General features: G+C 48.8%; 1 protein-coding gene across 1 annotated transcript in view; it reads left to right on the plus strand.

Annotated features, from left to right (window-relative positions):
• Positions 1 to 19,124, plus strand: part of TSHZ3 (teashirt zinc finger homeobox 3) — a 75,583-nt gene extending 56,459 nt beyond the window's left edge. Inside the window, exon 2 of the mRNA XM_007996189.3 lies at positions 14,313 to 19,124. Within this exon, the coding sequence (XP_007994380.3) occupies positions 14,313 to 17,518 (3,206 nt within the window). The 3' untranslated portion in view covers positions 17,519 to 19,124. The remainder of the gene's footprint in view (positions 1 to 14,312) is intronic.
• Positions 19,125 to 20,280: the final 1,156 nt, after the last annotated feature.

A 20,280-nucleotide genomic window follows, 5' to 3' on the forward strand; every position in this document is an offset into this window, starting at 1 on the left:
TGCCAGAACTGAGATACACTGGTGGCCCTGGTTCTTCCTGGAGTGTCTCTGTTCTGTGACGTGGGAGTGAGGCATGAAGAGATGCATGGGAAGTCAGAGAGCACCTAAGGCTTCTCAGCCCAGCATTCAAGAGCTGTTGAGGAAGGCAGTGGAAACTTCTACCTGAAGTGACCCTGGGTCTCTGTTGTTTCTTAGCCTAAGCAGTGCCATCCAAACTAAAATAATTGGACCAGAAGTTACTGAGTCCAGTTGGCATGCCAGGCCATGCAAAGAGCACAGATGTAAGGAATGCTCCTGTAGTACATATAGAAAGAGAATTTATGCCCAGGATCAGCCACTTGAAAACTATAAGAGATAAATGCCTGAAGAGATATATAGTGATGCTGATAATTTCTTATATTTCTGTAGACTTTAGAGTTTAGAGAGGAAGTTTCCATTCATTGTCTCATCACAGAAATTAAAGAGATCACCTTCACAGAGACAGATGAGAGAGGACTTCCTGGGGGACATGGAAAGAGCAGGACCTTGGAGGACAGGGAAGGGAGTGTGAAAAGATTGAGCATGGTATGTAAAACAGAAGAAACAGCATCAATCAAGGCAAGATCAAAGGAAAATTATCAGGGAAGACTAGCATCTGTGTGTGTGGAAGGGGCAGTGGATGATAAAACTTAGAAGGTAAAGTGGGACTTGGTTAACTTGGGCTAAGACATTTGTGCAGGTGTATGATTCTCTAATGCCCTTATCCTCTGTGTAACCAAGGCCATCTTGAGCACATAAAAGTATAACCTGTAATTCTGAGCTATTTACTTTGGTTACTTATTCCTAACCCTAAAGCATCTGGAGTATGTAATCAGTGTCTAATACATATTGGGTGGATGGATGGGTTTTTGGATTGTTGATGGGTGGGTGGGTGGGTGGGTGGATGGATGGTTGGATGGATGGATGGATTTTTGGATGAATGGATATATTTTTGAATGGAAGAATGGATGGATGGATGGATGGATGGATGGATGGATGGATGGATGGATGGGGTTTTGGATGGATGGATACGTTTTTGGATGGATGAATGGGTGAGGGATGGGTGGATGGATGGATGGATGGATGGGATTTGGATGGATAGATGGATGGGTTTTGGATGGATAGGTTTTTGGATGGTTAGATGAATAGATTTTTCAATGGATGGATGGATGGGTTTTTGGTTGGATAGATGGGTGGATAGATGGATGAGTTTTTGAATGGATGGGCTTAGGATGGCTAGAAGAATGAGGTGAATGGATGGGGGGATGGATGGACAAATTGATGAATGGATGGATGAATGGATTGATTTTTGGATGGATGATGGATGGATGGATGGATGGATGGATGGATGGATAGAGGGTTGGCTGGGTGGATGGATAGATGTGTTAGTTAATCAGTTGCTTCCTCTTCCATGTAAATCTTAACTCCTATCTCTTGTTAGCCATCCATTTACCTTCCCCTTGGATATAGCTCTTTTAATATTTTGGAGGAAAGCCAGCAAGTCCCAGTGACAGTTTGAGTTGTACATGTTTAGCCACTTGGAAGAGGCCCATTTTAAGGACTGTTCCCAAATTTTCAAAGCCTGCTGCCCAATTCTAAAGGTGCTTTTCCCAGGTTTTTAGATCACCAAGTGTATAGGCAGGCAAGAGTTAGTTGGTTCCTTAAGCTGCCTCAATGAGCTGCCTCGTTAAAGACATCAGCTACCCCCTGAGAATCCCTCTGCTCGTGTATGCAGTTTGAGAAGGTCAAGCACATCCCCTGCCCCTAATGATCTGCCCGATTCCTATTCCACCAAGATGAGAGAATCCTTTCTTTGGATGAAGTTATTCTTCCAATTTATTGGATTCAATATAGGCCAGGGTTTACCTTATGGATTTTGTAGAATAAAAGGTAAAAAGGACATTGGGAAGAGATTCAGACCCTGGATTCTTTATTCTGAGAGGGCAGTGTACTTGGGAATGTATTGAACTCGGAAAGAGGAATGGGAGTACAGCACCCACAGGCAGCTTACTTCCTTTACCACTCTTGCAAAAAGGCACCCTGGCTCCAGAAGCCGTGTTGCACTTGATAGACCACCGCCGGCTACCAGGCCAAACTGATTGCTGTCAGCCCAGACATGGCCCCACCATCCAGCTGGCTGAATGATGACTCTACCCTGTAGCTTACATGGATTAAGGTGATTTCAGCAATGAAGCACTCCTCCAGGGCACAGAGAGTGAGCGTATGGACTTCCCATGACAGCATACTGGTGTGGGCTTCCACAGTGGGTTTGGTGCCCGGTTGGTTTAAATGTGCTTGAAGCCGAGGACAGTAGGTGACTTAGATGGTCCCCGAAGTGAGTATTTATTTATTCTTTGTTATCTGAAGATTTGTCTGAGGTGCAGTGGTTTTTGTCCTGCAAATGCAACCTTGATACATTTATTTTTGTTTGCACTGAGGTTGGCGCCCAAACTGCAGCAGAGCAAGCCCCCCAGAAGGCATTGGAAGAGAGACATTGTAGAGATAGGGAAGCTGCCTTCTCTTTCTGATCTTGGAGAGCCTCCTGACGTTCTGTCCTCCTCCTTTTCTGAGCCATCCCCCTCATGAAGAGTGCTGGGAAGGGAGGGAGATTGTTCTGGGGAGGAGCTACTGAGACGGTGGCACAATGGGGTCCTTTCATTGCAGCAAGAATTCAAAGAGAGAAGCTTTAGGCAGTGTCTTTCTTAACTCAGTTTTGGGAGCCCCAGGTTTGGCTTCTGGAACTCTTGGACTCTTGTTTCCCATCACCGCTGGAGGAACAGGACTCATCCTGGGTTCTGAGTCTTCTGAACTGGCTGGGGCTTCCAGCAGCTGGGAGGTGTCCTGGGAAGCCTCGCTGCCGTGGGTGCCCTAGAGGAGCAGCCGCAGCCTGTCATTGGCTTGCGTCACCACTGGCCACAATGGCTGTGCTAAAGCATGGTGTTTCCTTATTCACACTGACTTTATTCACCAATCAGCTAATGCCATGCTTTTCTTGGCATGAAAGCATTGCAGCTTTATTAACACAGGGATACCAAACTGAACAAGCATTCATCTCTCACATTACATCAAATTAGCGTGTACAAAATTAATATTCCTGACCTTGCTAGTGGGAAGAGCAATCAATCTAGGGGAGGTTGTCATCCCACCGTGGCCAGCCTTCTGCAGAAGTCCTGGCCATTACAGCTGCAGCCACTTTTCCTTCCCCCAGAGCCAAACCATGCCCTTCTGGACCGTCTGGCCCTTGGGTATTGCCCTGGTTTCTGGGGAGCTCCAAATCCTAGCAGCGATGCCTGGAAGGCCCCTAGTCTCCCTGGTACCATCCAAGAATGCCATTCTCTCCTTGTCCCTAGAGGCCATGGCCTCCATCATCCTAGGTGGCATCTGTAGGTGACTCCAGGTGCCCAGGTGGGTGGATGGAGAAGACTTGCGTTCCCCACTGAATTGTCACTTCCTGGGTACCAGGTATAAACAGTCCTCTAGAATGCTTTCTTCTCCCTGCTTATTTAATAATTAGACAGAGGCCCAACATTCAATCCAATCATATGGGTACCCCCCAGTGTGTGTTTAGCTAAGCCCCCTCCACTCCATCCCACACTTCCCCCTGCCATCTCCTCTCTCTCTTTGCACAAAAGGGAAGTCCTGCCTTCATACTGCTGCTTTGAGCCCCTCCTGGTCGAGAGCCAAGAAGGTGCACCTCCATCTTGATTTTTCATGTTCTCTGAGGGCCGGGGGAATGTGTTTGGTTAGGGACAATCCAGGCCTGAGCATCCTTCCTGTCTGTCTACCCTTCACACCCACCAGGGCTCCAGGCCAGGTCTAGGGGCAGCTGCCTCTGAGCAGCCCATTGTGCGGGACCTCAGGACATCTGGGGATAGCTCTAGGCCCCACATCGGGTTGTCAGACACAGCTGATATGGCAGGTGTGGTTCCCCTGAGAAAGGAATCCCCTTGCTTCATCGTAGCAAGGTGTGCAACACGTTTGTACAGCAGAGAGCCCCATGTAAGCATAACCCAGGGGGCACAGTGCGCGAGGCACTTCCATGAGTCCTTTGTCAAGCAGAAATTCTTGTGTCAAATGAATCAGTTCATCCAGATTTTCCAGGTGTATTGAGAATAAGCTGAGATTTAGGTGAAATTTTCTGGGGACTTTGAGCTCTTTGCCTGGCACAGAAGAAGGTGATTCAAGGCAGACGCTCAGCGGAAAGGGGGACTGGGCTCAGCCCAGAGGAGAAGGCAGCCCAGCTTGGGAGCTGGGGGCTACAGGGACAGTGGCAGCCAGTCTGAGAGCCAGTGTCTGAGGTGGCTGCCCCAGCCAGCACTGTACTGCAGGGCATCTGGCTCTAACTTCCACCCCTGGGAGTGGGGCACTGGGGATCTCCAGTCAGATCCATGCAGTTGGGTGGAGCGGGGCTGAGTCCATGGTCCTGCCCGCTTCCTTCCTAGAGTTCCTATACTAGGAGCCGGGGCCTGGGGAGGAGAGCTGTGCGTGGTCAGGAGTGCTAATGCTGCAGGCGTGCGTCTGACATCGTCTCTTCCTTCCTCGCCTCCTTTCCTTGCCCTCCCTTTCCCTCTCTTTTTTCTTCCCCTTTCTGTCTGGCTTTCTTCCTTTTCTGCAGCCGCCATTTTAAAGCTGCCCAGAGGGAGGAGGCACCGAACTCAAGCCCCAGTGGGAGCTCTCACCCCAGCAGGGCTTGGTGCTGGTCTTCCCACCTCCTCCTTTCTTGAAAGGCAGCAAGGTCAGCATAGAGGGTCTGGGAGACCCAGAGGCTCTTACAAGAGGAGGGGTGAGCCTAGGGGCCATCCCCTGGCCCTGCCTCCCAGATTCCCGACAGCCGCACGGCCCCTGTGCAGTTGTTGCACCTCTATTTGCAGAGTTTCTTTAACTTGGAAAAGTCCTTTATGCCCACTCCTTATGAAATCCTTGGTTGCCTGCAAACACCTGGGAGGCGGATGTGGCCAGTTGCATCTTCCCATTCCTTCCTCCCATTTGTTGATGAAGAAACTGATGCTCACAGACGTGAAGTCAGTCATCACAGCCACAGGACTAATCCATGGCAGGGCAGAAGCTGAGACCCAGGGCCTCCCTGCCTAACATCATGTTGTTTCCCAGAGAAAAATGTGATGCAAAAACATCAGGTCCTGCCTGGCTCCATGGCTCATGCCTGGAATCTCAGTGCTTTGGGAGGCTGAGGCTGGAGGATCACTTGAGGCCAGGAGTTCCAGAGCAACTCCTGGGCAACACAGCAAGACCCCAACTCTAAAACAAGATTGTTTTTAATCAGCGTATTGGTGTTTTTAATCAGCAATAGTTCCAGCTACTAGGGAGACTGAGGTGGAAGGATCACTTGAGCCCAGGAGTTCGCGGCTGCAGTGAGCCATGATCACACCAGTACACTCCAGGGTGGGCAACACAGCAGAGAATTGGCAGGTCCTCTCCGGAGTCCAACTACTGCCCTCCTGGATGGCTCGCCACATTGGGTTGTTGTGGCTTTTGAACTGTCCCCTCCTATCTCCTCCTGCCATTTCCTTGGGGTCTTCTCTGTTGTGGGCCCAGGTGTGAGGGAGGCAGGTAAGTGGGGAGTGAGAAGTGGTCAAGATGCCTTGTGAACATCTTGGCATTTTTCCTTGTCCAAGCACATTCTGCAGCAGAGAAGAGGACTTCGTGCCTGCTGAGGGCTTAGGCATGTGTTGAAGTTGATTCTGGCTCTGAGGAAAGGGCAGGAGGGTCTGCAGAGACTGGTGTGCATGAGTCCTGGAGACCCTGCCTGAGAAAACACACCTGGCAGCCACCTTCCCAAACCATTTGACTAGTTAAATTCTTATTAAAAAACAAACAAGCAAGAAATAAACAAAAAATAATAAAACACTCTTATCCTGGCGTGGTATCTAGTGCCTGTAGTCCTAGCTACCCAGGAGGCTAAGGTGGGAGGATGGCTTGAGTCCAGGAGTTTCAGGGCTGCAGTGAGCTGTGGTTACACTACTGAACTTCAGCGTGGATAACAGAGCATAACCCTGTCTCAAAAAAAAAAAAATAAAGAAAGAAAAAGAAAAAAAAAATCACCCTGTGTTGTTTGAAAATCTGAGTATTCAGAGAAGCAGGAGGAAAGGAGGCCCGGAGTTCCCAGCATTAGAACGGACCCATACGGGCTCCCCTAGGTCCATCCTCTTTTACCTTGGTGGCCATCCTGAGGGCCGCTTCTGCACCAGAACTCAGACTCCAGGCCCTCTTTGTCATAGAGTCCTTTCCAGAAAATAACCTCTTTCATCCTTGTCTCTTCTCAAATCTCCATCACCCATGTTCTCTCTCTCCATTTCTACCTCCCATGCCCCTCAGTAGCCTCTCTCTCCCCGACCCCAGCCCTAGTGGGTTCTTCTCCTCTCCTATCTCTCTTTCTCCCTCTGTCCTCTCGCTGCTGGGCCCCCTCCTCTCTCTCTGCACCCTTCTTAAACCCGGGACGACTTGACGGCCCCTTCCCTCTTCGGTCCTTTCTTCTCCTTTCCCTCCTTTCCCCACCTCTTCCTCTCCCTCCTGCCTCTACTCTTTCCTCCATCACAGTCACAGGGATCCTTATGGATGGATGATGACCAGAGGCACTCATTGCAGAGAGGGGTGCTCTTCTGAACTATCCCTAATAAGAATACATGGGAAAAAGGAATCTGTACAAAGTTTTAGCCAGCAAAGCACCTTCCCAGGGAAAACAGAGGGTTATAACTTCAGAACCTTTATTTCAGCCCAGAAAATGCTAACGTTCACAGGGCAGTGTACCTGGAAATTGCACTGGGAGGTGGGACAGCCATGCTTTCTTTTCCTTTCTTCCCACCCACACCCAGCGCCCCCTCCCACCCTGACTTGCCCATCCGTGGCCCCCGTGGCTGGAGAGTGCAGGTCCCAGCCAAAACTTCCTCTTCATCTTTTGGGAGAGATTTTTAGCTGTGTGATGAAGGTAATTCCACCTTGTCCAGAAATGAATTCTGTTATGCCCCAGCTTACTGTTTTATGTTTATGTGACACACATTAACATTTTACCTAGAGATTGAATTTAGTTAATGATGACAATAAATATTAATGAAGGTATTGGTGTCTCCAGACCCTTGATGGCCACAGTGGACTGGCTGTCTTCTCTCCCTGGACATGATATGTCTGTCATCCCTGCATCCACAGTGTGGAAGCCACACCACTGGTGAGCTGGGGGTGGGGATGCTGGATCCTCCTGGAGGGGTAGGTGTGGATCCCACTGGGGGAGTTGAGAAGGATCTGCCTGACTGCCCACTCCTCATTCCAAGGATAGGGCGCTCCCTCCCACATGTCCTGTGTGGTCCCCTGACACTGGACTCAGGGTGTGGGTCTTAGGAGTTCAGACAAATGTCCCATCTACCTCCAGTGACTCATCCTGAGGGGCTGCAGCGGAGGGTTTGGGGTCAGAGCTGGTTCCTCAGTGCAAGTGTGCTGTGGAACTAGCCAGAATTCCCTGTTTCCTTGTCTGCAAAATGGAGATGATTTTCCCACCTTCCTTGACCATTGAGAGGATCAGATGCAATGAATGTATGAATGTGAACACGGGTCCTAAACTTGTTCCTATTAGGCAGGATCCGTGTTATATGTGTGTGTGTGTGTGTGTGTGTGTGTGTTTTCCCCCCGTCATGTGGGCTTCCAAGGTTCTTGGGCTATAGAACTTTGGAGAAAGCTTTTGTAAGTTTGGGAGCTTTTATTTCTCATCCATGTGTGTCTCTACCCAGGAGTCACATTCGGTTCTATGTATGCCAAGTTCTTCGGTTCAGGCAGTTGTCTGGAAATGTGTCCTTGGCACTCAGCTCTTGAGAGATCGATGGCTGTCTTGCTGCTTTAAGCACACAGTCTTCGTTGGTGGGGTAAAGAAAGTGAGATGTGTGTGGGGAAGCGGGTGCAGCCATTCCGCAGGGACTCACATCTTGAAGAGAGGCTCTTTCAACGGAGGGACTTGGAGAAGCGTTGAAGGCGGGTGCCCAGTCAGCCCCTCACTTGCTAGTCCCTGATCACTCCTGAGAGCTTCTTTGCATCTTTGCAGCTGTTGGTTTGGTTTGAATGAGAACCTCCTCCCCCTCACAGTCCAGCTGCCTCTTCCATGGGCGCTGGCAGCAAGGTTCCCATCTTACTTGCTCAAGAGAAAAGAGGGATGGAGGGATGATAATGCATTCTTTTATTTTTCTTTCACTGTCACTTTTCTTTCTTCCTTTTTTTTTTTTTTGAGATAGTGGCTCACTCTGCTGCCCAGGCTAGAGTACAGTGACGATCTCGGCTCACTGCAATGTCCACCTCCCAGGTTCGAGCAATTCTCATGCCTCAGCTCTCAAGTAGCTGGGACTACAGGTGCCCGCCACCATGCCTGGCTGATTTTTTGTATTTTTAGTAGAGACGGGGTTTCACCATGTTGCCCAGGGTTGTCTCAATCTCCTGAGCTCAGGCAATACCCCAACCTTGGCCTCCCAAAGTGCTAGGATTACAGGTGTAAGCCACCACGCCTGGCCTACTTTTCCTTTTACTTTTTTTTTTTTTTTTTTTTGAGACAGAATCACTCTGTCACCCAGGCTTTAGTGCAATGGTGTGATAATAACTCGCTGCAGCCTCAACCTCCTGGGCTCAAACGATGCTCCTGCCTCAGCCTCCTAAGTAGTTGGGACTACAGACACAGGCCACCATGCCTAGTTAATTTTTAAAATAATTATAAAGATGGGGTCTGGCAGCATTGCCCAGGCTGGTCTCGAATTCCTGGGCTCAAGCAATTCCTTCACCTCGGCCTCCCAAATGCTAGGATTATAGACAAGAGCTACTGCTCCTGGCTGATAATGCATTCCTGAAGAGGGTATTTGAGTGTGGACACAGCTTGTGGGGGGCTCCAGTGTAAGGAGACCACCGACTGGGGTGTCTCCTCCCATCTTCCTCAGTGGTGGGTTCTGTCATCCTGTCTACCTAGAGACCCTTCCTCACAAAGTGGCATTGCTGAATGTGCCAGTCACACTCAGACAGAACTTGCCTAGGATGGACTTTGGGGCTCACCCCAGCACATCTGCTTTGCATTGGGACTGGCTGGACTCAGGATCCCCTCAGGATGTTTTGGCAGCTATTTAGGAGGTGTGAAGCAGCCATCTAAGATATTCATTCATTCATTCATTCATTCACTCATTCATTCATCCCACTGACATGTATTGAGTGGCCACTCTGGGCCAGACGGTAGGGTTGCGGCTGATATCTGCGGTGTGGGTGTGTGGGGTCTGGTCCTGATCACACCAAGCTGACAGTGTGTTGGAATCTCTGACTGTAGACAAGTGATCCTCATGGCTAAGGGGACAAACGCTGGAGTCAAAACCCTGCCATCCCCAAGAGCCTTTTCCCTGAGGCCCGGGGAAGGGTGGGTTCCAGCATTCTCCACTTCACCGCACCTGCCCCGGGGTTTCCAGCAGAGGAGGCAGTGCTAGAAAGTGTGGAGTGAGAGATCTTGGTGCATCTCAGAAGCTGAGAGGGGCTGGAGGGGAACCGGGCAAATGGTGGAGGACTCCCTTCCTTCAGGGCTGCTTTGAGGAATTTGGATGTTCTTCCAAGCCCGGTGGGAAGTTACTGAGGGTGTTATATAGGGAGGTGACATGACCAGTGCGGTGTTCTATATTAATCTCAGCAGTTTCTGCTTGGAGATGAGATTAAAGGGGCTGGGGCTGGAGTCAGGGAGTTGGTTGGGGATGGGGTGACAGATGCTAGTGGCTGAACTGGGCCCATATGGGAGGCCGCAGAGAGGAAGGGGGGATCCTGTTGCAAAGGCTGTTACAACTCCTTGCTGGTGGACATGACCTCCCGCTCACCTCCTTGAAATGAGACAGCCACTGTCCATTGCGCACTTCCTGCGCGCAAGACTAGGGATGTAAGTTTCCCTCCCTTAGAGAATTCAGACAAGAATGCGCAGAAAGTTAAGTAGCAACAAGGAATTTAAATACTCTCAAATACTGTTGGAGACAGTTGCGGAGTTTCCCAAGGTCATATGTGATACATTGTTGGGTCCAATCGGTGAACGGTGCCTGCGCTGGGCTACTGAAGCCAGCCTGGTGGTGACCAGGTTCTCAGCAGCCCTGCCCCACACCCCTGTTGACTTCTCACCATCTGCACAGTGACTGGAGACACCCAGTCTCTCCTCCCCTCCTTGCCTGATCCAGGGCATTCGCTGTGCCAGCTGCCAGAGCCCGCCCTTCTCTCCAGCCAGGGGCTTTGCGTATCATGCTCATTCTAGAGAAGAAAGCACTGAGGAACGATTCCACTTGCTGAGTGTAGGTGAGGTTGGCGTTTGCAGAGAATGAACCAGATTAAGCGACTTTACAGCTCAGCTCTTTGCCTTCTCAGAAGGGCCATAAAATGATAGACATGTAGCTGAGGAAGGACCTTACAAATATGACTGTAGTGCCCCATATCATTTGGAGAGGGAAATGGAGGCCTAGAGAAAGAAAACTGCACTGCTCAGTGTGCGGTAACCTGCCTGGCACTTGTGGGAGCTGGATGCGTATTTGTGGAGTGCCTTTCATCCCTTAGTTCCCTCATTTCACTGGGTCCATTTCCATTTTCTAGAACATTTTTAAAGTTCAGTAATCAAGAGTATAAATATTCCCAGAGTAGTGAAATTATTGCAAAGCATGGTGGAAGGATGGGAATTTTCCCTTTATTTTTATGTATTTATTTGTTTATTTTTGGAGACCGAATCTTGCTCTGTTGCCCAGGCTGGAGTGCAGTGGTGGGTCGTGGCTGACTGCAACCTCCACCTCCCGGGTTCAAGCGATTCACCTGCCTCATCCCCTGGACTAGCTGGGACTACAGGCATGTGCCACCATGTCTGGCTAATTTTTTTGTATTTTAGTAGAGATGGGGTTTCACCATGTTGCCCAAGCTGGTCTCAATCTCCTGAGCTCAGGCGGTCTGCCTGCCTTGGCCTCCCAAAGTGCTGGGATTACGGGCATGAGCCACTGCGCCCAGCCTTTCCCTTTATTTTAATGTGGAGGGGAGAACCAATGGTAAAAGTCTTACGCTCCACCTAAGGAAATACTTCTCACCTTCAGATCGGAAAAGAAAATGGTCATTTGAACAGGGAGTGAGGCCCACGTCATGACCATGAGGGTGTGCGTTTGTAAGGACCTGGGGTGTGCGGTGAGGCTTCCAGGACCCAGTTCTCTTTGGCACTGGAGCCTTTTAATTCTCCTCTGAGTTGGATCTTGTTCCCACCAGGGAGGTTGAGAGGTTGGCCTTTTCTTTCCATATCAATTTCCTTCTCAGTCAGCAGACTAATGACATTCTGACCCTGCTGTGTAATTTACAAAGCATATCAGAGCATGTTGTGGGCCAGCCCAGGACAGGAGCTGGTCACGTCATTCATGGTGCCTGTGTTGGGGAGGAGTGCTCCGGACAGCTTGGACTGGGTTGGTGCTTGTGCAGTGGGGGTGGGAAAGGCTCTAGCCATGGGGGGAGACGCATTGCCCCTGGGTGGGAGGTGGGCTGGCAAAGCCCCTGGGTTTCCCTCTCACCTGGTGGCCTTCACCCACAGAGGACTCTTTCATGTCCACTATTGGCTCTGCTTCTTCTGGCTGCTGGTGTCCTCTCGTAGTGGCTGCAGTGGGGCCATTTCTTTCGCAGACTTAATTTCATGGGAGCTACTGTAATAGAAGCAAAATTCCCAGGGTGTGGGGTTTGTATTGCAGACTGTGGCTCCAGGAGGCATCTTCAGGAAAGAAGGGGCTTTGATATCTTCACCCATCTACACAGACCTGGGCTACCAAAGTCTTGCCAGAGTCTACAAGACCTGGGCTGCCTTGAGTCTTAGTGGGAGGGACACCAGCCATGGGATTTCCTCCTCTTTCCCTGTTTACAGTAAAACCGTACTATGGAAACATCATATATGCATGCACCCAGTGCACTTCTGCAGACAGTGGGCTGTGTCTAGCTAAACCCAGCCTACCCTGCTCCAGTGGTTCCCCAAGAGGATGATAAGAGAGGTTGCAGATCCACCTGGAATCTCTGACCTCAGTCATACTGTGTGCCCCAGCTCGGGTAACAACCCATCCTTCGGTTTGCACAAGACTTAGTGAATTGCCAGGATGCAGGACGTTCAGTGCTGAAACCAGGACAGGTCCAGGCAAATTGGGACACTTGGTTATTCTTTGTCGGCTGTTCTTCCTCCAGGACTGCCACCCCATTGGAGTTTTGAGTCCAGATATTTCTAGAATGTGCTGCACGCCGAGGAAGTCTGTTGGGGGGCAGGTGGGGGAGAGTGAGATGTCTTCTTTTCTTTTTCTTTTCCTGTTCTTTTTCCAACACATGCGTTCACAGTCTTCATTGTGACTAGCATAGGAACCTCCACTGGTCAGCGCTGTTTTTTCCTAAGCATTTGGTCCTGGCCCTAGGAACACAGCTTTCGCCATCTTTATTTGTCATCTCAAAGTGCATGGCCTCAAACTTGAGGTTCCTCATAACACTTCACACTCAGCTGACTGCAGCAGGGCACTCTCTTGTGGTCATTTGTAAAGAACACCCACAGCTCCTGGACAAGACTCTTGCTTAGTAGTTGGCAAATGAGCAGAAGTATCCCCTTCCTGCAGCTGGTGTGTGTACTTGGGACAGTTCCCATTCAAGTTCACATTGCATCAGTGTTGGGATTCCATGTGTCTTGGCTTCGGAATCTTGGTACTCAAAGGAGGGGGCTTAGGAGCAAAAGAATCACACTTGTCCTGGAAGGAATGAGGGGGCCTATCTGTTTGGCTTCGGGGGACTAATTTCACTCTTTTTGTTTGTTTGTTTGTTTATCGTTATTGTTGGTTTGTTTTCTGATGTGAAATGGAGCAGGGGCAAATCTTTAAAGTTGGTGGAGTCAATTCCACAACCAAAGCTTCCCTTCCTTTCTTAAGAGCTTTCCGTAGAAATCAGCTTTGCCATTCGCACTGCACCATTCCAGCCATCTAACACACTTCACCACTGGCCTTTTGAAGCAAACGAGTATTTAGAAGCTGACAGGACAAGGACACTTTATTTCCCCTTTTCCTTTACCTTGAAATTGTTCCTAGCCACAGGGCTGGCCATGCCTCACTGTCCAAAAAACTACCCCGATGCAGTATGCAGTGGCAGATCAGTTTAGTAAGGACTAACCCAAATCACTGAATGCAAGAGAATGAAAAAAAAAATCACCCTGTTGCATTAACACAAGTATTCTCTGGGCTCTGCGTCTCTGGACGTGCATCTTCCAGAACCTGCAGGCGTGTGGCCTGCCCTCCACCTGTGTGGGAATGCATGCTGGATTTACATCCCAGCTACATCGCTTCCAGAAAGACAGGATCTCTGTTGGATGCCCATGAAGCTTATACTGAGTAAATATTGACAAAGTAGTCTAAAGAGCAAACACTTTGACATTTGTAAGGTCCACTGGAAGGTCTTGTATATATTTATACAGCAGGAATGAGCACCGAATACCAATTTTCCTGAACTTGTTCTGACATAATTCTGCATGGAGAGTATGTGTGCGCAGGTGGCTGAGAACGGCTGAGTGTTCACATGGGGGACAGGGCTGGGGGCTGGGTGGTAGCCGGTCAGGGTATCTCCTCTCAACTGGAACGAACCCACACCTATCCCTGCCAGGAAACTTACCTCTAAGCTTTTCTGAGACCTGCTTTTCCAGAAGGAAGAAAGAAAAAAAAAAAGCCACAAAATCTTGTTTTTCCTTTATTACAATGGACGTACTTTTCTTTTTACTTGGTACAAATTTTATTGATGTTTTTATACTTTATATTTATTAAAGATTGAGCCTCAAAAATGTAATGAGTAAAAACTGCTTGCTTAATTTAAATGGTGAATCTGTCTGTTAAGAAATGCATTAGGGGTAGGAGAAGCATAAGACATATTAATTGACAGACAGGAACTGCTGTCTCTGAGGTTGATACAAGTAATTTATTACTTTAGAAATGAATGCCACCTCCAGAATGTGCTTCATTAATTTCAAATTTAGTTTTAATTTCAAGCTGTTGCCCCTTGAGAAGAATAAGGTAGCAAATTATGTTTGAAGAGCAGATTTTTTTTTTTTTTTTTTTTTTTTTTTTTGCTCCAAAGAAACACCACATTTTAACTATTTAGTTTTACAAATACATGTGCCCATCTGGGTTGCTGTGTTTTCCTGAGAGCCCAGAACATATTCTAGGTAAGATCAACACGTACTAATGCTTTTTTTTTTCTTTCTCTCCTTCTCCCTCTCTCTCCATCATTCCATCCTACCTGTCTCTCTTTCCCACCTGTTATCATGGCAGCCTATGTTTCCGAGGAGTTAAAGGCTGCTGCCCTGGTGGATGAAGGTTTAGACGCAGAGGAGCATACGGCAGATGGAGAGCCCTCAGCCAAGTACATGTGCCCGGAGAAGGAGCTCACCCGGGCCTGCCCCAGCTACCAGAACTCCCCGGCTGCTGAGTTTTCCTGCCACGAAATGGACAGTGAGTCACACATCAGTGAGACCAGTGACCGAATGGCTGACTTTGAAAGCGGCTCCATCAAGAACGAAGAGGAGACCAAGGAGGTCACGGTCCCACTGGAAGACACGACCGTGTCGGATAGCCTGGAGCAGATGAAGGCCGTGTACAACAACTTCCTCTCCAACTCCTACTGGTCCAACCTCAACCTCAACCTGCACCAGCCCTCCTCGGAGAAGAACAACGGCAGCAGCAGCAGCAGCAGTAGCAGCAGCAGCAGCTGTGGCAGCGGGAGCTTCGACTGGCACCAGAGCGCCATGGCTAAGACGCTGCAGCAGGTGTCGCAGAGCCGCATGCTCCCGGAGCCCAGCCTCTTCAGCACCGTGCAGCTGTACCGGCAGAGCAGCAAGCTCTACGGCTCCATCTTCACGGGGGCCAGCAAGTTCCGCTGTAAGGACTGCAGCGCCGCCTACGACACCCTGGTGGAGTTGACGGTGCACATGAACGAGACGGGGCATTACCGCGACGACAACCACGAGACCGATAACAACAACCCCAAGCGCTGGTCCAAGCCTCGCAAACGCTCCTTGCTGGAAATGGAAGGGAAGGAGGATGCCCAGAAGGTGCTGAAGTGCATGTACTGTGGCCACTCCTTTGAGTCCCTGCAGGATTTGAGTGTCCATATGATCAAAACAAAACACTACCAAAAAGTGCCTCTGAAGGAACCCGTCACTCCTGTCGCCGCCAAAATCATCCCTGCCACTCGGAAGAAAGCTTCCCTGGAGCTGGAGCTCCCCAGCTCCCCGGATTCCACAGGTGGAACCCCCAAAGCCACCATCTCAGACACCAACGATGCACTTCAGAAGAACTCCAACCCTTACATCACGCCAAATAACCGGTACGGCCACCAGAACGGGGCCAGCTACGCATGGCACTTTGAGGCCCGGAAGTCGCAGATCCTGAAGTGCATGGAGTGTGGGAGCTCGCACGATACCCTGCAGGAGCTCACGGCCCATATGATGGTCACTGGCCACTTCATCAAGGTCACCAACTCGGCTATGAAAAAGGGGAAGCCCATTGTGGAGACGCCCGTCACGCCCACCATCACAACCCTGCTGGATGAGAAGGTCCAGTCCGTGCCCCTGGCGGCCACCACTTTCACGTCCCCCTCCAATACACCTGCCAGCATCTCCCCAAAACTGAATGTGGAGGTCAAGAAGGAAGTCGACAAGGACAAAGCGGTCACCGACGAGAAACCCAAGCAAAAGGACAAGCCTGGCGAAGAAGAGGAGAAGTGTGACATCTCTTCCAAATACCATTACTTGACTGAAAATGACTTAGAAGAGAGTCCCAAGGGGGGGCTCGATATCCTCAAATCCCTGGAAAACACAGTGACATCCGCAATCAACAAGGCCCAGAACGGCACTCCTAGCTGGGGGGGCTACCCCAGCATCCATGCCGCCTACCAACTTCCCAACATGATGAAGTTGTCCCTGGGCTCGTCCGGGAAGAGCACGCCCCTGAAACCCATGTTTGGCAACAGTGAGATTGTCTCCCCCACGAAAAACCAGACCCTGGTGTCTCCACCCAGCAGCCAGACGTCCCCCATGCCCAAGACAAACTTTCATGCCATGGAGGAGCTGGTGAAAAAGGTCACTGAGAAAGTTGCCAAAGTGGAGGAGAAGATGAAGGAGCCGGATGGGAAGCTTTCCCCGCCCAAGCGCGCCACTCCCTCCCCGTGTAGCAGCGAAGTCGGGGAGCCCATCAAGATGGAGGCGTCCAGCGACGGGGGCTTCCGAAGCCAGGAGAACAGCCCCAGCCCCCCACGGGATGGGTGCAAGGATGGGAGCCCCCTGGCTGAGCCGGTAGAGAACGGGAAGGAGCTGGTGAAGCCCCTGTCCAGCAGTTTGAGTGGCAGCACGGCCATCATCACCGACCACCCGCCCGAACAGCCTTTTGTTAACCCTTTGAGCGCCCTGCAGTCAGTCATGAACATTCACCTGGGCAAGGCTGCCAAGCCCTCCCTGCCTGCCCTGGACCCCATGAGCATGCTTTTCAAGATGAGCAACAGCCTGGCGGAGAAGGCCGCCGTGGCCACCCCGCCGCCCCTGCAGTCCAAGAAGGCAGACCACCTCGACCGCTATTTCTACCACGTCAACAACGACCAGCCCATAGACTTGACAAAAGGGAAGAGTGACAAAGGCTGCTCCTTGGGTTCAGTGCTTCTGTCACCCACGTCCACAGCCCCGGCAACCTCCTCATCCACGGTGACAACGGCAAAGACATCTGCCGTCGTATCATTCATGTCAAACTCGCCGCTACGCGAGAATGCCTTGTCAGATATATCCGATATGCTGAAGAACTTGACAGAGAGCCACACGTCAAAATCCTCCACTCCTTCCAGCATCTCCGAGAAGTCTGACATTGATGGGGCCACTCTGGAGGAGGCTGAGGAGTCGACGCCTGCCCAGAAGAGGAAGGGCCGCCAGTCAAACTGGAACCCCCAGCACCTCCTGATCCTCCAGGCCCAGTTTGCCGCCAGCCTCCGGCAGACCTCGGAAGGGAAGTACATCATGTCAGACCTGAGCCCCCAGGAGCGGATGCATATCTCCAGGTTCACCGGGTTGTCCATGACCACCATCAGCCACTGGCTGGCCAACGTGAAATACCAGCTTCGAAGGACAGGTGGAACAAAGTTCCTCAAAAACTTGGACACTGGCCACCCCGTCTTCTTTTGTAACGATTGTGCGTCTCAAATCAGGACTCCTTCCACGTACATCAGTCACCTAGAATCACACTTAGGCTTCCGGCTACGGGACTTATCCAAACTGTCCACCGAACAGATTAACAGTCAGATAGCACAAACCAAGTCACCATCAGAAAAAATGGTGACGTCCTCCCCCGAGGAGGACCTAGGGACCTCCTATCAGTGCAAACTTTGCAATCGGACCTTTGCCAGCAAGCATGCTGTTAAACTTCACCTTAGCAAAACACACGGGAAATCTCCAGAAGACCACCTTCTGTATGTCTCTGAGTTAGAGAAGCAGTAGCATTTGCTTTTGATAGAAGGGACTGCCGTTTGCTTTGAGGGAAACTGTGGAAGGCACCTTCAGGCCCCCTCTGACTTGTTGTTCTTGGCACATGTTCTTATTTTAACTGCAGAGAATCACTCTGGGCTGGACTGTTTTGTATAACTGTACAGTGTTTAATAGAGGTGCATAATCAGCTGTTGTTACTGGTAAAATATGAAGGTTAAAATGCAGTGGTAAGTGTTTGGAACTTTGTGTAAATGGGATTTAGTTGTGAGCATCCTCCCGATGCTTCAAGCTGCATGCATTAACAGACAGTTTAATTAAGCATTTATAACGAAATCAGGCACACTTTTTCCACGAGACTCGAGTGTGCTGGCATTTCTCACCCTTTCATCTTTAGCCCTCTGAGTACTTTGAAGCACTTTTGCATTAATTTGGTTAAAAAATAAAATAAAATAATAATAATGTATGAAGCTCTGTTTTTTAAACTCCTTACCAGCTTAGTTATAATGAATAATATGAACCTCCATTTATGCAGGTCTGCAGGGGTATAACACGCCTTGAAATTTAAAAGAATATTATTTTCACATTGAAACATAGATGTATATATTGTATAGATTTCAGACTCTCTTATGAAAAAAAATGTGATTGTGGTTAAATGACCTTTTTCTTGCATTTATAGCAACAGTGTTTTATGCACCTGCTGTGCTCTGGGCATAAGCTGTGCCTATGTATAGTGTATATTTCTTTTTTTCTTTTTTTTTTAAGGTCTATGGGTTTTGTTTTTTACATGCAAACATTGTAAATTATACAGAAGATACCACAGATAGCATTTATAAAGTATACAGAAACATTATCTGAAAGCAAAGTATGATAGTTTGTTTTGCTATACAGTACATCTATATTGATAGAGGTTCATGTTTAAATTATACATATTTATTAGCATCGTATTATCATTTGTTTTGAGCAGTCTGAATTAACGAGACCGGGAAAAACATCCCTGGCAGGCATCATAACTATTTTGCACATGATTTTTAAAGGTATTTATTAGAAATCAAAGAACGCTCAAAATAAACTCAGTGCTCAAAGGGTTAAGTCTATTTGAAAAGGTTTAAAAAAAAAAGAACAAAAAAAAAAAAGAACTTGTACTGTATTTCCTAAACATTGATAAAGCCTTTAAAATGTTTGTACTGTAATACTTTGCTTAAAAGTCATGAGGCATTCTGTGATCCAACCTCTTTCACTTATTTATAAGCTCTCTTGGTTGCTATTCCATATTGTAGGATGCCTTTCTATTTCAATTGGTAACTTTCTGTTTTGTTCTTCCTAATTATTCTCCCAAGATCCCACACTGCAGCTTTATCTTTAGGCTTATGAAAGGTAACCCGTGGTTACCGGCTCTCCAAGTGATTCTGTTCTTCTCCATTTTTGGCAGTTAATTTGCAGAAGTAACTGACAGCTGACACCATATGAGAACCTTTGTATAAAATATTGGCATGTAAACAGCACAGACACCGTAACACACTCTGTGCCCTGTTTGGTTGTTGACAATGAAGCACCATTATGTGACTCTTCATATAACCCTTTTTTCTACGGCGGCATTAAAATTGTCTTTTTGCTATAATTTTGTGTTGCGTTCACAATTATGTCTGAAATGTGCTACGACTAACGAGCACATTAAAATTAAATTGTATGCGATCTGTTTATGACGGAGCTGGTTGCTGCGGCTGCCAGGTGCTGGCAGTCGGAAGCTGTGCGTAAATCAGGGGGAGTTTTAGTGAACTTTGGCGTTTGGAGAGCGGGGAGCACTTACTCAGAGGCAGCTTGAATAGGATCTGCACCGAGAATAAACATTCACAAGAAAGGAAGACATGCCTATAAGGTTAGATGCTCAGTGCAGAAGGGATATTGCCAGACCCCCAGGATCAGAGCTTCCGGTCACACCTGGTGACCTGCAGCGGGGACTGGGGTTTGATCTCCCTTCTGGATGCTCGGGGGTGAGGGGCCTGCGCTGTCGAGGAGGCTGATGGGAAAGAAAGCTTTGGAAGGGTGACTCCTTCCTGTTGACTCAGGATTTTCAAACAGCGGGAAACAGAACCAGTCGGGTCAGACAGATTTTGGGGTCCCAAGGTTCTCCCTCGTGTGTTAAAACAGCCACAGATAAGCAGGCAGGGGGTTTGTGGGAGGAGACTGAACCCATCCACCGGAGGAGGGGGAGAGCATTTATATGATAATCACAAGCTTTTATTAGCCCTGGCAAATCATGCCAACAAAACGCTGGGAACATCATGTAAAATTGTAAAATACCTTTATTACTATATTCAAACTACTCTTGCAGTTATGCAGAATCATAGCTCCTAACCTAGAATTATACAAATGAGAGATGTATTACATCCATGTAATACATAAAACACCTCAACTTAAAAAAAAAAAAGAAAAAAAAAAACCTCTTTTATTAAAAATTTAAATTAAGCCCTTTCAGAGATGTTCGGCAACACGCCTACAGTTTTTCCGCTCATCCCCACCCCTTTTTCTCAAGAGAAGTCCAAATTTTTCTGTCTACTCTATTTTCTCTCGGCATTCCATCTTTCTCCGGGTTTTTAGGGAGAAACTCACTACAATTTAAAATGAGTTTTTTTGGCAAATAGAGATTACTGTGCTAGCTAAGCTCTTGCCTTGGGATGTGGGCACACAGGTGGATTTTACCGACAGGCAGGGAAGAAAGCGGGTTCCCTTCCTGGTGCAGGGTCTGTGCCAGGCCCCATCTTTTCTGTGGCCAG

The sequence above is a fragment of the Chlorocebus sabaeus genome, chromosome 6 (genome assembly GCF_047675955.1).
Source record: "Chlorocebus sabaeus isolate Y175 chromosome 6, mChlSab1.0.hap1, whole genome shotgun sequence".
Lineage (NCBI taxonomy): Eukaryota > Metazoa > Chordata > Mammalia > Primates > Cercopithecidae > Chlorocebus > Chlorocebus sabaeus.